Source organism: Bactrocera oleae, chromosome 4, assembly GCF_042242935.1.
Source record: "Bactrocera oleae isolate idBacOlea1 chromosome 4, idBacOlea1, whole genome shotgun sequence".
In the NCBI taxonomy this organism is placed as follows: Eukaryota; Metazoa; Arthropoda; class Insecta; order Diptera; family Tephritidae; genus Bactrocera; species Bactrocera oleae.
In genome coordinates this window covers 8292033-8309910 of record NC_091538.1, presented here as the reverse complement: position 1 = coordinate 8309910, position 17878 = coordinate 8292033, and the positions used below count along the sequence as shown (strand labels likewise).

Here is a 17878-nt window from a genome sequence, read left to right as displayed (position 1 = left end):
TTTGTGACCGCCAACTCATATTTTTAACGCAAATCATACTTTTCTGTAAATAAATACTGTCCAGCCATCCCACGCTTTTTAGCTTTTTATATGTACTTTTTCAACAAATATTGATACACAAATATTTTCAAAACTATCTAAAAGCATACACACACATGTAAACCGAGTCCAAAACTAATGCCACCGCCTATTTTTAATACATAATATACATACTTACTTATATGAATGAATATTTATATATGTGTATATTTTTCAAGACGTTTTAATGTTTCTACTAATGCAAAACTAATACAAATAACTGTCAAAAACAAATTTTACTAACAACAACAAATTACTAACGCATGACATAAACTATGGTATTTATAGTATCTAGTGTGAGTGTAGCAAGTGAGTTTCGTAAAAAGTCAATTAAAAACAGTGGTAATTACTTTAAATTCATTTAATTAGATTTTGATATTTATTTTGCTATTAATTATATTTTTAATTTCATTCAATAACTTTATATAATTTAATTATATATCAATAATTTGCCTAATTTCAATTAATTTTATCGATTTTAGTTAATTTTTAATTTAAATTTATTTAATTTTGTTTAATTTAAATGTATTTAAGCAACCATCGATTTTAATTTTAATTTAAATATATAATTTAATTAATTTTAAATTTAACTTTATTTAATTTTGTATAATTTAATTGTATTTTTGCTTGCAATTTTAATTTAATTTTTATTTTAAATTGCAATTAGTTTTATTTTTACTTTTGATTTAATGGTTTTTATATAATTAAATGAGTCTTTAATTTAACACTATTTAATTATATAATTTAATTAATTTCTATTATTTTATTTTATTATAAGTAAATTAAATTTTTTTATATTTAAATTGCCATCTTTTAAACAATTTAATTTAATTTACTTAAGTTCAATTTAAAATAACTCATAAATTATTTATTTAATATAATTAAATTTTTATTTAATTTAGTCTTATTCAATTTTAATTTTCCTTTTAAATTCAATTTTTACTTTAAATTTATTTTTAAAAAATTTCGATTTAATTCAATTGGAAAAAAATATAAAAAAATTAAAATAAAACAAAATTATATAATTTATTTATTACTTTTAATTTTAATAAAATGAATGAATTCACTTATTACTTTTAATTTTTATTATTTAGTATATGTCAATTCAATTTTGATTTTTCTTTTGATTTCAATTTTTACTTTAAATTAATTATATAAAAACTTTTTTTTCCATTTTAATTTTGTTTATACTTAATAATTAAATTAATTATAGTTTTAAATAATATAATTTAATTAAAATGTATAACTATGACATACAAATGCTACAAATACTATAGTTTTTAGATGCTTTGTTGGAAATAAATTTCTTATAAAAATATACACACTTAAATGCTTACTATGGGAACAATAAAATTATACATAAGTAATATATAATATACCAAAAATGTAACCTGGCATATACAGATGTACATGTGCTAAACCAATCCTGGCCAAATACATACATACATACTGTGTAAATATTTGTAGCAAAATATACCGATACCAATATAGCGTTACTTACCTACTAGTTTACATAGAATACGAGTATAACATATATACATATAGATATGCAGAGTTATTGCGTATATCTAATTAAAATTATATTCAATGTTAGATTTAATAAACACACATAGCAGTCGTTAATATACTTACCACAAACTAATGAATGGGAAGTAGTTTACTACACGCATACATACATACATACATACATACTTGTATTAATTAAATAATATACAATAACGCACTAATGCATACATACAGACACACGTACCATGGATTACATAATGTATTTTATACGAGCATAGACTTGAAAGATGCTCACAATAGTTATCGGAAACTCGGAACTTCCGTGCTAAGTATGTATATGTAATACACATACACATACATACTCGTATTAACTTATATATCAGCACAAAGGAATAGAGGATATACACACATACATACAAATATTATCTAATAAAATACGATATGATTAGTAAGCAACCAATTTAGTGAATTTTCTGCCTATTTAAAATGCCCATTTACCACTAATATTATATTATATATGTAATTAAATACATAATATATATATGTACAGATATACTTACATACAAGTGTACATATGTATTAGTAGAATATGCTATAATGCAATTACAAGCATTTATGAATGAATAAACTTTCGTTTGACAATTAGAAGTTTTAATTTTCTTATCTATACAAGAATATAACAAGCGTGAGTAGAAATTACACTGGAAAAAATCAAGAGAAAAGAGACATTTTATTTAATATAATTAAAAATCAAAGATTCAGTGAAATTTTAGTTGAAGTATTTGCAAAATTACTGCAATAAAAAAATATAGAAAATTTTACAGTGAAAAAAATATTTAAAAAAAATAATAAGAAAAGCATTAAAATTATTAAATTTATTAAACTATATTTTTATTTATTTAACTTATTGCTTGATATAAAAGAATATAAAAATTACAATGTTAAAAATTTAATAATTATTTTTAATTTTTTTAATATAAATGAACATATGAGTTTTATATATTATATATATATTTTATATATTACATAACTAAATTGAAAAATAATTACACTGAAAAAGGTTTTATAATAATTTTTATACGAAAAAATTTTTTTTTTGTTTGTAAATATGTTTTTCTATATTTATATATATACCAGAATGGCATTTTTATTTATTTTCTTTATTATAAAATATATTTTTTATACAAAAAAACTTCTTTTTGAAGTTTCTAGATGATTACTGCGTTAAAAAATCAAAAAAACAAAAAAAATTTAAAAAAAGTTGCAAACTTATTAAATTTATTTAAGAAATTACACTGAAAAAGCATTCAAAGATATTTATTTAACTTATTATTTGATATAAAATAATATATACATTTTATATTTTTTTAAGTAAATTAAAAAATAATTACACTGAAAAAAACTTCATAGTTATTTTCATTCGATTTTTTTTAAATTTATTAAACTGTAAAATAGTTCATAAAAATCAATATATAAATTTTTAGTTTTTTATATAATTAAGAAATAATTAGATTGAAATATATAATATAAAAAATTGTTTTTTTACTGAAATTTTTTTTTGTAAATATTTCTATTTTGCATGAACTTCATATTTAAGTGTTATATTAATTTTATTTTTTCTTTCTACACACAATATTTATGCATTATAAAATATTTTTGAAAATCTATACATTTTTTTGTTGGACTAAATTAAGGAACTACTGTTAGCCCTATAGGAATTTTAAATGTGATTACAGCAATCCAATAAAGCTTACTTTTTCCGCATATTGGATGTTATAGGTATATGTATCTAAACTAATATAACATACACACACCTACATACTAACAGTTATTTGATGCAAAATATTTCTCAAAAACAGATGCTGACTGCAATATACCACCAAAATATATACATATACATAAACTATATATCTAAACCCTAAAACAGGAAATTTTCACAAATATTCTGAAAAATACGCAATTACAATTATAAATATAAAATAATAAAAAACAAAAAACAAAAAGTAAGCCAACTTATTGTACGTGTTTGCGAAGAAAGAACAATTCTACAGCTATTGAATGTCTATTTTTTAATTTCTATGCTCTTTATGGAACCTTACATATACAAACCGAAAAAAAAATATTAACATATTAAAAAAAAAATGTATAGCCAAAAAAATAATTAAAAATAAAAATAAAATATATCAAAAAAATATAAAAACATGAAGTATACAAAAAAAATAATAATAAAACAAACAAATAAATTTAAATTAAATAAAAAAATAAAAAATTAAACATTATTAAGAAAAATTAATAAAGAAATTAGAAATAAAAAAATTATTTTTAAAATATGTTATGATTAAATAAATTTTGCGAATTGACTGGCCACAAAAAAAGCTCAAATATAGACAGTTTATGCGCCCAAAAGTATGCGTTAGGTAAAACTTTAAGCGACTACGAAAAAATGCAACGTTTGTAGTAAAAAATTATAGCATACCATAAGGCGCCCATAAGCAGAAAGGCGCCATATTTCAAAAAGCAGAAAATTTAAGAAATTTTAAACAAAAAAAACATACTTTAACAATAAAAAAATTAAAAATTGTTTAAAAAAAGTAAGTACGCATTTTTATGCAAAGCAATTATTTTTAATTTTTTATTCTGTGTTTTTAAAATCTCTTAAATTTTTGTTGGTTTTGGAACTTTTCTAACTAAAAACGAGGCATTACTATTTTAATGCTTTAGATGTGATGTTAGCAAATATATGAAAAAAAAATTAAAAAAAATTTATATTAAAAAATAAAAATATTATGCTGAAAAAAAAACAATGAAAAAAGAATACAAAAAATATTTAAATTAATAAAAACTAATAGTGAAATAGCCAAATTGTTTAATATATAGTTATAATAATTATTAAATAGCGCTAAAAATGCAACACTGTATGTGGCAACAGCCGTAATACTGGTCAAATAAACTGGCTCTAAGTGGCAGTTGGAAGTGAAATAATTTTAAAGCAAAATATGATGTTAAGAATATTTCGTTTTTCAAAGAAATGCAAGAAAATTGCAATGAAAGAAAGTACCAAAAATACTAAAATATTAAAAATTATTAAATTTATAAAAAAAAGGTAATTGTTTTCATTTAAAATAGCAAACGAAGTGTTTAAATTCGACACCAATTCCCGTTAAATAGTGTAAACGTTACTTTATAGATGGAAAAGCACAAACGTAAGTGTAAAAAAATGCGGTGAAAAAATTGCGTCAATTTGCGTTCAAACGTGAAACGAAAACAAAATATTAAAGAAAAAAAAAACAACAGCATAAAAAAATGCGTTATAAAATACAATTATGAAATACTTTAAAAAGGCAGCGTGCAGCAAAACTTTGAAAAAAAAGTAAAAATTAAAGCAAATAATATTTAATGTTAATTACAAATGTAAATGAGGCCAAGCAGTCTTGAAATTTCTTATAATTATTATTAAATTTATTATTAATTACTTGTGTACAAGTATGGTTAAACTAGAGAGGAGAAAAAAATAAAAAATAATAAAGGTAAAAATATTAAACATTAAATAAAAATTATATTATTAAAATATTGACAAGCCGAATTATACATAATTATATATATATATATATATATATATAAATATATATAAATAATTCTAAATACTATACCAGCAACAACAAATGGATATAAATAAAATAAAAGATTACAAAGAAATACATTATAGAAACCAAATGGGAAAGAAAGCTATTTAAATAAATAGAGATTATACGTAAAAAAAATAATTGAAATGATTTTTATTTTTGTGGCTTTTGGCAATTTGAGGAGCTAAAGCTTAAGGCAAACGTTAAAATACAGCTTGATTTGTATTTCTTTGAACGTGCACCGAAAAGTAGGTAAAACTTTAATATAGCTTATTGCTTCATGCAGACTTGCTTCTTTTTAAAATAAAAAAATAAATAAATAAGAAACGTTAATCGAAGCTATAATACCCTTCACAAATACAAAATATTCATTACAAGAATTGATTCCGATCGTTCAGTTTGTATGGCAGCTATATGCTATAGTAGTCCAATAGCGGCGGTTCTGACAAATGAACAGCTTTATGGAGAGAAAAGAACGTGTACAATTTCAGATTCAGACTCAGCTCATCATGCTGATAATTTATATATGTATATATTTTATAGAGTCTCCGACGTTCCCTTCTGGGTATTACAAACTTCGTGGCAAATTAATATACCCGTACAGCTTGATACTTCCTTTAGAATATTACTCCTTTTTTTGTATAGCTACTTATGGTAGTGCTCTCCAAAAGGCCATTGACCCGTTATAGTAGCTGTAAGTCTGTAAATACTATGCCTGAACCTACTTAATAAGTTCTTAGTTCTATTCTTGTCATACTTGCGCCATATCTGCTTCGTTATCTTGCAGTTGCTTATTGATTTCCATCTGCGCTGAGCTTCTTGTTCAAAATAAGTATAAAGCTCTGTTTTAATCGTTTCCAGTAGGTATTAACTTCACCGCGGAATCGTCTAAAGAGGCTTCTAGCTTGGACAACTTGTCTGCTTTTTTGTTGCTGAAAATGTTTCTGTTTCCGGGAATCCAAATTATGGGCGACTGTAGTTGACTTGCCAGTTCGTTTAAAGCGTTCGTGCAAATGTTGAGTACGCTGGAATTAACATGTGGCGCCGACAAAGCCAGCTCGCTATCGGTGTATATGGTTGTTTTCTGTATCCTTCCGTAGTTATTCAAAAGAAATCTACAGACCTTCTTTATTCCAAATACTTCCACTTGGAAGATGTTGGCTGAATTTTCTAGACGGATAGACAAAAATGTCAAGCTTATTGGAATAAAATTCGCCCCTACTTCGCAGTTCATTTTGGACCCGACGATATGTAGTTTATATCATTCTCCCCTACTAAACCTCTTCTCCATTCACATCTAGTGGATATCCTCAATGACAATTGAAATCTAATCTTAAGATGATATAGTCTGATTTACCACATGATAGAGCGAAAATACTTCCTGTTCTAACCTCCTAATTTCTTTATTCTTATTGCAGCACTTGCTGCTACTTTCCGAGTAAAGACGTCTATGGGCAGTTAATGTAGGAGCACATAAGTCGGACATGACTTAATAGCCCCTACAACCGCTGCAATGGGGTTTTTCAGTGTTAATTTTCCAAATCAGTTTGGTAACGACTTCAACCCCTATGTATTTAGTAGTGGGGGACAGGGAAATTGTTGTACCACCGAGTGACGGAAGATTAAATTTAGGTATTTTCGTTTTATTCGTGAAAAGCATCAGTTCCGTTTTACTAGGATTTACGGATAGGATAGTCCGTTGTTCGCGGCCCATAGGTGTTTAGGTGTGACCTTCGTAAGGAATGTTCGTTTATCAATACAAACAAAACTCTTGTTGGTTATACCTTTCATATTTTGCTGATCTACTCTTAAGACGGTCACAGTTAGGTCCGTGTTTATAGTAACGATTATATAGTTGCTAAATTTTCTATGTTCGAAAATAAGTTTGGTACAGCAATACTCAACGATGGGGTCATACGACAAGCACCATCAGAAAAAGAACTCTTTCAAATATTTCCTCAGTAAACTCAGGTTCTTTCCCTCAGTCATACGATTTTTGATTGTTTTATGTAAAAAATGAGGTATTTTTAGAGATACGTTATATTTATATTCACATGAAGTAGAAGCATGGCCTTTAGATATGCGAGTTAGAGACGGGAATCCACAAATTGTCTTTAATTTGAGAACGTTTGATGTTTCGGAGTGTAAATGTTATAAACTATCAACTCTTATATAGGAGTAAAACACGCCTTTCCATACAGTCCTGTTTCATGGAAATTAGTAATTGAAAGGGCTCATTAATCCCGCTTTTTAATTAATGACTATAAACTCAAGCAAATTTACTAACATAAATAGATTCCCATTAAATTTAACAACTGGTATTAAATGTATATAAATAACCGAAGGAAGAGTGGTTCTAAAAGATCATAAAAAAAAAAATAATTTATAAATTTTCTCGAAAGATAAATTAATCCGAAAGTAGGCTTCTAGATTTTAGTAGTTCTCAGCTACGAATTTTGAAGCGAATGAGTAACAAAGCCACTAAAACTGTAATTTGAACAAATGCCAGATTCCTTATAAAGAAAGTCCAAAGTTGACAAGAATAAAGTTATCAACGATGAGTTTTAATCGCTCCCACTAGGATCCGCTGGCAGATATTAAACATACTCCAACGACTATCTCAGTCAACACATATTTATACTCAACCACAAAAGGACTTACAAGTTGACTCATCTCTTTAAATAGTTCGAACTACAAACAACTTGATAAGTATTATAGGTAATTTCTGTGCTTCATAGTTCTATAATCTGCTGCGGTGCCTTCTTCTTGAAACCATGTGCGACAAGATAAAAAATAAAAACCAAATCTTTAGATTAAAGAACCCCCCAAAAGCAATTTACCTTTTTTGTACCACCCTCCTTGTGAGTGCTTTAGCATTAACTATTTGTATTGTATTTAAAGTGCTTTCACCTTAAGCACGCCTAACCACTTCACCCCAACCGATTTTCTATTTATTATTGACAATGAGTTTGCGAACAGCTGTGACTTTCTCACGCATGACTATGAAAAGCAAAATTGTGTCGCACAAAACCCGCCAACCGTCTACCCTCTATAGACTGTACTTTAGCAATAATTTCCGGTTAGATATATGGATAAATGTGAGAATAAATCAATACCATGTAGGAAAAGTTAGTTGGTGGAAAACTTCGCTATGTGATAGAAATCGCTCCGCTACACTTTTAACTGATTTTTATATAATATAATATGTACATACTTGTTTATATATTATATCCCTAATTTTTGATGCACATAAATAAGTTGATATGCCGAACTCTATTCTTTTTAAATCCATCATATTTTTAGATGATTTACATAAATTCCTGAGTTCGGAATATAAAATATTACTGTCTATTAACTCTTAAGAGTATGGTGCATTTTTCTTTCTTCTTTTTGTCATATAATATAAAGCGTAGACGGATAGTGATGTAGTGAGAGAGCTGCGATTAATTGAGAGGAAGGACACAATTTGTCAGTTTCTCACAATAATTCGTGTGTTTAACACACTTCTTCCAAAACTTATAGAAAAATCTCACTATTTATATTATCCGCAATAGTGTATCAAGCAATCCAAGCCCTTTCAACACTTTCGAGACATCTATTCACTCGAGATGGAATGAAAATTTAGTTTTTTTAAGATTTTCTGTTCCTCTAACCCATATTTTTTACCGCATTTTAAGCACTCCGGTTCAAACTTTTAGCCGTATTTAAAGGTGCGTACTACACTACAGAAAATCTGTATTCGTTCCCGATTCCGGTCATCATGAAACGGCGTTGACTAATAACGAAAAAAATTACGAGTATATTTTTGAGGAAAAGAGCTTGTCATAAAACTCATTAGATATTCATTGGCGCTGGGAAACTTCAAGTTTGCTTCGTTTGTTGTATTACATCAAAGCGCTCACGGGCAACAGACAGGCTACGCTCATCAAGGCAAAACTTAAAACAAAAATCAAATTTTAGAGGCCTCATGCTAAATCAACCACTCTTTTCAAAAAAACTGTCTCTCCCAACTCTCCATAAGTTGATTTCCTATAGGGTCTTTTACACATACATATCCCTACATACATTTGCACACATGCTCAGAATACTCGTTAGTATATTGTTAATGTTCAATTATAATAAAAAACTGTTTATCATTGATTCTATTAAGCCATTTTTTAACGCTCAGTCAATTGAGTAAAAGCACTGAAGCATTTTATTATCCACTTGATTGGCATGAAATCAACCATAACGAAAAATCATTTTTCAATTAAAATCGACACAAAATATACCGCAGCAGAAAATGTGCTGGACTTAATGCAGGCGATAGAGCTAGAGCAGCGATGCTTTAACATAAATGTATATAATAATAATGTATCAATAAGTAGGATCAGGCGGTAATCTCCCAAAAAGCTGCTTACGCCTTTTTATAGTATAAGACACAGAAAATAATTTTATTTAAAAGGTAAGCTACGTTGACATTTTAAAATTATATTGATTTTTTTTTTATTTAAAAACCATTGTAATCATAAAGGCTTTCGCTTCCTGACAAATTTGCTTGGTCATACTTCCATCGAGTACTAACTGTTATATTACGAGGGCAGTTCGTAATGGTCAGTACTTTTGTATGAAAGTAAGGTTTTTCTTGCTAGTACAAAAGATTTAGTTCAATGGGTCGAATAAAGGAAGGATTTAAAAGTTCAGTTAATTCAGCCGCTAAAACCGCTAAAAGATATTTAGGAGTAGCGTTTTAGTGTCAAACCTATACGAAAGCTGATCAGTGGCTTGCCGAAGTTAAAGGCTATAGCAATAATCTCAATAAAATGTCATTCATACTTAGATAGTCGACATTTGAAAAATTTTAGCTGTGTAACGTGTACTGATGACCTTGAAACGCGGTGAGCTACTGCTGAACTGAAATGCGAAATTCGCATTTTCTGAAACCGGTGCCATAAAAGTCCGATTTATCAATTCAGTCTCGTTGGCATTAGCGGAATCGAATGCTTAAACTTATGATGACTAAGTGTTAAGTAATGTGAATAGTCATTTGTTACTTGCGACAAATAATGAACTGCTAATAGCACTTTTGCGTGCGAATTACCGAGTGATGAGCTTTTCGACCTCTATTAGACATTTTCACTCCACCTCAACTCTCATCTAGCCGCACTGGATGGTTATAAAAAATAAACCATGTGGATTACAAAAGCTCATATGTATTCACACAAATTCGATTTTATTAACAGTGTGGGAGAAAGTAATGCTTGGTAAATCTGTAAGTATGCGAGTATTCGATCAAAGTTGTTTCGAAAATACATAGTTGGACCTATTATATTTAGAACGAATTCTAAGAGTTTTTGTTGACGCAGACCGAAGCATATTTATTGCTGGATACCACTAACTGCAGAAGCAATCTACAATTGCACCGGAAAAGAACCTTTCCAGCTCAGGCTTTTATCAAAATCTTCCGGATCCGGATCCAGACAGAGGTGATCAAGCTCAAACTACACACACACCTTTTGGGAATGCGAAATATAGCGCTTGTCCTTTTGCTAGTAGCTTGAAAGAGCTCATATTATTTACCATAGAATACCTGTCTCAAATGTCCGTCCACATTGGAGTAAGTAGTCAAAAAATCATATATAATTTAAACAGAAGTTGAATGAAACGCAAGTAGGATTTGATAGTTATGATAAGTCGCTCGAACGTAAGTTCTTGTATATCAAATGGATTGGGAAATAGGTTAGGTTAGGTAAGTCTGGAGGACTAATAAACCACGCATAGTCCAGCTTTGGTTCTTAGCGATACCAGATCTAGTGCCATTACTTAGGCTATGAGGAGTAGTCATCTTTTAGGCTGGCTGCGCTTGACACGAATTGCAACAGGTTCTGTGGCCTCACTAACGATACCTCTTCCATTGTCTCATACCGTGGGGCCACGAATTCGGACGTAGAATGGGCATAAGTTAAGCCCGTAGTCGCATATTGAATAGCAATATTTTTCTCTTATTACTTCGATGATTTCCGACACGGCACTTGCGAAAAGCACAAAACCCCAGACCCCAAAGGCGACGTATTTTACTTCATTTAACATATCGACATATTAATATCCTACAACTATTCAATTGAGTCATAAATCTGTACAGAGTTTCAGCGCATTTATATGGTCATAAAATAATAAAAAATAAAACACGCCAGCTAACAGTAACCACAATCCACTTAAATAGCCGCGTATCTTTCGAAAACCATATTATTTTACAGCAACCACCAATTTAGTCGACTTCGCACGAAACATAGACATGCTGTCTGAGGTAGGTGAGTTTGGACTCACCACGGCACCACAGTTGAATACCACATTCGTTATTGAACTAATAAGCGCCATTTACGAACTGTATTTTTTCAAAAATTTCGTACTCTACATAAGTGAGCAATTTCTTGAAACTGAGAGCGCAGCGAAATTTCTAGACGAGTTCTTCACGGTCTTTTCATTAGTACCAAATGTAATTGTAGTGAGCAATGATGAAGTCGATCCCAAGGACTTTCACATTGATGTACTGGTTAGTAAGCCAGCGCTCAGTTTGGTATTCACAACAGGACCGAATGATATAGTGATGACACTGGCGGCGGAGAGCATGAAATACGTACGGATACTAAAAACCATATTCATACTTACGACGACGACGGAGTTGGATGCGTACGATGAGCATGCCGAAAGCGATTACGCCAATAGGATAAATGAAACGTATACAAAGATTTGGCGTGAACAATTTCTGAATACAATCTTATTAACAGTACGTGATAACATCTATATTCTTGAGCCTTATCCTGAGCTGAAAATTGTAAACAAAACTCAAAATTGGCTTGTGAAAGACTTCTTTATCGATTATTATGACAATCTCAAGGGTTATGTGTTGAATACCATTATACGTTACGATTTGCCACGTGTATTTGATCGTCGTTATGAAAACGGTGAGCTAAAGATCAGCGGTACTTCGGGTAAACTCTTTACAACCTTCCTGAAATCCATCAATGTGACATTAGCTGATTCAGATGTCGCACGCTCACCATTTGCGCCCGCGTTAATGGGTGATGTGATTGAGCTAATAGATAATAGAACTATCGAAATGAGTCCGCACTCACAAACGGCGCTCTACGCTATGAATCATATAGGCACAAGCTATCCGATTGGCATAAATGATTGGTGTATTATGGTGCCATTTTATAATCGTTCGGCGGAGCATCTCTACTTACTGCGCAGTTTTCAAAATTCCACATGGCTGCTCGTACTCTTCGCTGTTGTCTATATATCTTTCGCGCTCTGGCTTTGCGCTCCACAACGCCCGAAAGAATATAGCAACGCGTTATTGCAAGCGATTTGTTCAATGCTTAGCATTGCACCCACAACGCTATTCAACACACTGAATCGGCGCATGTCATTTTTGTTCTTTAATCTTTTTATATTGGGTTTCATAACCTCAAATTGGTATATTACAAAGATCGCCAGCTATTTGATGACTTCATTGCCGTCAGCGCAAATAGATACCATGGACGATGTCGTGCGCGCTAATATACGCATTAAAGTATTCGACTATGAATATGAGCGACTGAAGTCCATGTCTGCACAATATACCCAACGTTTTCTAGAACAATTGGACATCGTTGATAAACCATTCATGGATCAGCATCGCGATACGTTGAATACAAGCTACGGCTATAGCACACAAACAGATCGCTGGAAGTTTCTCAACATGCAACAACAATTTCTACAAAAACCAGTCTTTCGCCTGTCGGACATTTGTATGGGTCCATTTCATCATGTATTTCCCATGTATGCCGATTCACATCTACAAATACCACTTAAATACTTCATCTTGTATGCGACGCAATCGGGTTTGCTGGCATATTGGCAGAAATCGGCTTTTGCCGAGGCGCTGCGCTTGAGATTGGTAAAGATCATGTTGATACACGAGGATCCGCGTCCTCTATCTATGCGATTTCTTCGTCCGATTTGGTATGTTTGGTGGTTTGGGCTTATATTAGCAGGTATCGTTTTCCTTTGCGAATGGAAGCATACAGCTCTGGTGAGGATTAAGCAGAGGCTTTTAGCTGAATTGGGCTTCTTTAATTAATTCAGCTAATTGATCAAATGCTAGGTAGCAGCATTTAAGTGGTTTTCTTAAAGCTTTCTGTTAACTGTCTAAGCAGGTAAAGCTTTGTAGAGACATTTGGTGTTTTAAAAAATTCAAGTCCTTACCGAGTCAAAATGTTTTCTGAACAATTTTTTTTTTTAGCCCCTACTCTTTTTACTCAATGAAGTATGCAAGGCTCAGCTTTTCGGTTAATTTATATATATACCCAGCACTTCATGTGAACCCCCAATAATATCAAAAGTAAAGAAATTCGAAACAATTATATATTTTTAATAAATATTGTATAAAAAATAAATTGTAAAGTCCGAACGATTTTCGCTCAACCCAGCAGCAGATTTGGGTTTCCGATAGCTAGCTTTCCACATTTTGATCTATTTAGTACACGGTTCCTTTATATTTATGATTCTTTTATTGCTCCTAACTTGATTTCCTTGTCAAAGCTTTTCTTGCGCAAACGCCACGTATCTCAACTAGAAACGCAAGGGACGCTATAATCAGCCCACCAATTAACAGAACCCAAGCTGGGTAGAGTGTATATAAGTCCAGAGCCTTAAAGGGGAGCACATTATTCACCAGCTTAACGTACCCAGCTAGCAAAGCATCTTTGAAGTCCGAAGTCAACCAGTAAAAATCCAAGCCAGCCATCTGTACGTCCAATATAAAGCGTGTTAGAGGTTCCTCCAGATGTGAATCAAGACGCATCGGATAACTTATGCATGGACTACCCAAGCAGATTTTCGAAAACCGATTAATCGGCTTATTTGCATATTGTTCTTGTAATGATAGAAAGTACCAACGCTCCTCAGTAACCGGATAAGCATATGAGTTGTTAAAATTTAGTAGATGAGCCATTTGCACGCTCGAATTCGCGCCGACAATTAACTTCTTCACTTTCGACACCAGCGCTGGTGGCACTTGCTCCAAAACCATATCGATCTCATGAAATTTAGTCAATATGGGTAGCTGAGCCTCGATCAACGATTCGAAAGTATCCAATTGTTCGCCCACAAGAATGGTAGTAAAGAAGCTGCTAAGCAAATTATTGTACCAACTGGTGAGCAGAAAACCGAAAAGCGCCAACTGTAAGTACACCAACAAATAGCGCATCGATGGCTGATGACTCTGATAGGTGGACGGCAAAAAAACCACTTGAGCTATGCTCTCGAGGAAAGTGCGCGAGAGCTTAGTGAGAAATGGCGCATCCGGCGGCACACATGGACTTGTCCATGCCAACATCACTGAGATGTAAACTATAGCGGCGAATATCATCAGCCAACTACCTAACTTGAGCGGACGCACAGTATACAAACAACGTGGTATCTCATTCTGTACCGGCACCATGAGACAGCACTCCAACTTGAAGATCGGATAACTCATAATGCCTTGATGCTCTCTAATACTCGTATACGGTTGTATGGAAATCTCCAATTGTTGTTTCGCGATTTTTTCCACTATAATACTCATATTGACGCTGCTCGTAATGTCATGCACCTGATTGGGATTACTGATGCGCAACGTCATATTCATGCGACGCACAAAATTCACAAATATCTGATAGGCAAAACCACGTATTTTGGTCGCATTGTCACGCTGTTGACGCACAAAGAATATGCGCGGCAAATCGTTCTCGGCGGGCGTGGATAGCGTGTAGCCTTGCAGATCGGTCGGCGCTGGTGGAAAGAGATCGGCGCTACGATTATGCACTTCATATACATTTAAATGTGGAAATGGCGTGTAACGGTAAACGGTATTGTTGCACAGCAGCACGACATGTAAAAATTGTAATTGCCAGAGTTTGGCGAAAATTTCCTTTGGCTCAGTTACCGTATTCGTCGGCACTACAATAACTTTTGTGCGACGTAGCTTACGCAAACGCTGATCGACTACGCGCCAAATACGGTCTGTGGACGCCGCGCATAAAACAACGCTGAGCGCATCGTTCGCTATGTGATGACGTAAAGTATTGCCGGGTGGCTTTGACGCGTCAGTGGCAGTGAAAATATAACGCGGCGCCAGCAGTTGTCTATCCAAGCTGTCAATTATCGCGTTGCGCGCGGTATGGTTTTCATCTTTGACGCCAAGAAATATTGCCACATTCGCTATGTGATGGTAACGCAAAGTGTGGGCTAATACCGCGTCAAAGTTAATACCGTCCAAATTGGCGTGGCCGCAGGCGCCTAACGGCAGTATGCAAAGCAGTAGCGTGGTTAACGGTGCCAACATCCTGTAGGACTACTAACGGCCGCCAAGCAGGCAACGCCAGTTTTATACTGTTTCGCCGTGACTGAAAACAACTTTATTTTACGTTAATTTGTGCGCCCAGCTAAATGCTCTATAAGCGCTAAATGTAATAAGAAAATTAACTTGGTTCATTACAATTAAATTTAATCAATCAAGCCCTTAACTCATTAGGTAATTTTCACATTATTGCCGCTAGTAAAGATACTACTTAACTAACTGTAGTTGGAAATGCGTTTTTTAATTTTTCTATTTTCCACCTGTAATGCTACGAGCACACCCTAACATCGAGTCAGGTACCAACAGTTGACACGCAATTTGAATAAAAATATAATAAAATAAAATAACTTCAGCAGACTGCCTTCTTTGAGGGCGTATAAATATTTGTCAACCTAAAACTGTTTGCTTTTCAAAAGCATGGCGAAGAGTAATGTTGTGGATATAAACGGCTAATGTACAGAGAGCGCTAAATGTCCGCAGAGTTGCCTTAACTAAAGATAGGCCGCAAGATGTTTTGATATATTTTGCTTCGAGTGATTTAGAGAATGCTGCCGAGTTTGGAATCGGAAAAACGATGTTTCTGTCGCTTGAGAAAAGGTGGTATAAAAAATTGTAATTTTAGAAGCACCTGACTCTGTTTCAAAGTCTTTCAGGTTTAATGCCGAGCTAAACATGATAATAAGGTGATGACAATAAAGAAACTCTTTAAAGGGTGAGTAGACAAATCATGGAAGTGAGCGACTTATGTAAGACCAGAATTTTTCTTCGCCAAAACAAAGATTTGTGGCCATCATCAGCAAAAAAAAAAAAAATTGTACCATACATGATACAGAGAAGTCTAATTTATTTATTGTTTCATTATGATTTACGGTATATTTAAGACTACAATTATAAAAGTAATTAAAACTTGTTAAAATTGCGGTCAAGCAACGTGAAATCATCTTGAGCTCATAGAGTTTAGTGATATAGATTTTTGTCAGGTTTATTAAAAAGAAAAGTGTATACCAGCAAGCCTTGGACCATTGAAGAGATTATTGCGGCTTTCAATACTAATATTCGTGTGGAAATCATCGGTGTACCGACCGAGTTGCACGAAAAATAAAAATATTGCTGTTCACTTGATATTTCTTATAAAAAATAATGCAAATAGCTATAGTAAAAAGAAATTGATTATATTTCCAAAATATGACTTTACTGATCTGTATATCGAGTTGTATAAGCGCAACCATGCTACGACGTAGGGCGTAAGATTTCGAAAACTGAGATGTCAAATATGCACCACGGACTGAAAGACCAATTGTCAAAAATATCGATAAAATAATATAAATCGTCGAGACCTATCGTCATGTTAACACTATTTTGATTGCTCAAGAGTCAAACATTAAACTAAAAACCATTTGGAACTAGTTGAATAAGACTGTATTCAAAAAGGATTGCCAACTGCAAATCGCAGCTGAATCGCAACAAAACCGCTCCAGTTCTGAAACGGATGGTTCAATTGAATGTGGAGGAATGCACTGCAAGACCAATTGTCGATTATGCTATGTCAAATATGTATGTATGTATGTATACAAACATATGTATATACCATATATGAAGCAACTATTAATTAGTACTTAGGGAATTAAAGAATATTGAACATACACGCACAGATTTGACTACCAACAAATACACTCTTACCCTTAATTGTACTTTTCTTTTTATCTTTGATTTTTATACCCTGAACAGGGTATGTAAAATTGGCTACAATGTTTGTAACACCCAAACAAACGATCAACGTGACGAACAGAATCGATTTGACCATGTCCGTCTGTCCGCCTGTCTCCGACTAGTCTCTCAGTTTTTGCGATAGCGGTTTGTAACTTGGACACGTTCTTTTCTCACCAAGAAATTGTTCAATTGTCGGAACTGACCGATCAAACTCAAGTCCTTGTATGGAAAACTCTTTCATTCGGCAAAGCATCTTCATGAAAATTTGCGTATATATTTATCCAAAGCATCGCTACAATCTCCGAACATATTTTTCAGCTCGGACCACTATAGCATATAGCTGTCACACAAACTGACCTAGGAAAATGAAGATAAAGAATTTGTTATACGCTGCTATGCTATGAAAAATGCACCTGTGAAGGGTATTATAACTTCGGTGCAGCGGAGGTTAATGTTTTTTTTTTTTGTTGGAACTTATTTCAATATTATTGTTGTTGTATGCTATTTGCGGTATCGTCGAACAATCAAATTAGATAATCAGTTGTTTAAACCGGCGCATTTATTTATATACTTACAATGTTTTATTTATAAATACATT

At 32.3% G+C, this 17878-nt stretch overlaps 2 protein-coding genes across 2 annotated transcripts; one reads left to right on the top strand and one right to left on the bottom strand.

Moving 5' to 3' along the window:
* The first annotated feature begins 11481 nt into the window (after positions 1–11481).
* Positions 11482–13311, top strand: LOC106614132 (uncharacterized). Its single transcript, XM_014229692.2, has one exon. The coding sequence runs from the start codon at positions 11482–11484 to the stop codon at positions 13309–13311; it is 1830 nt and encodes a 609-aa protein (XP_014085167.2).
* Positions 13312–13643: 332 nt separating this feature from the next.
* On the bottom strand, positions 13644–15555 carry LOC106614131 (uncharacterized). The gene has a single exon (XM_014229691.3). It carries the CDS (start codon positions 15553–15555, stop codon positions 13750–13752), a length of 1806 nt encoding a protein of 601 aa, XP_014085166.2. The 3' UTR covers positions 13644–13749.
* Between the last annotated feature and the right edge of the window lie 2323 nt (positions 15556–17878).

Excerpts from the sequence above, each read along its gene's own strand:
- LOC106614132 (XM_014229692.2), top strand. The coding sequence starts at position 11,482 with ATGCTGTCTGAGGTAGGTGAGTTTGGACTCACCACGGCACCACAGTTG.
- LOC106614131 (XM_014229691.3), bottom strand. The coding sequence starts at position 15,555 with ATGTTGGCACCGTTAACCACGCTACTGCTTTGCATACTGCCGTTAGGC.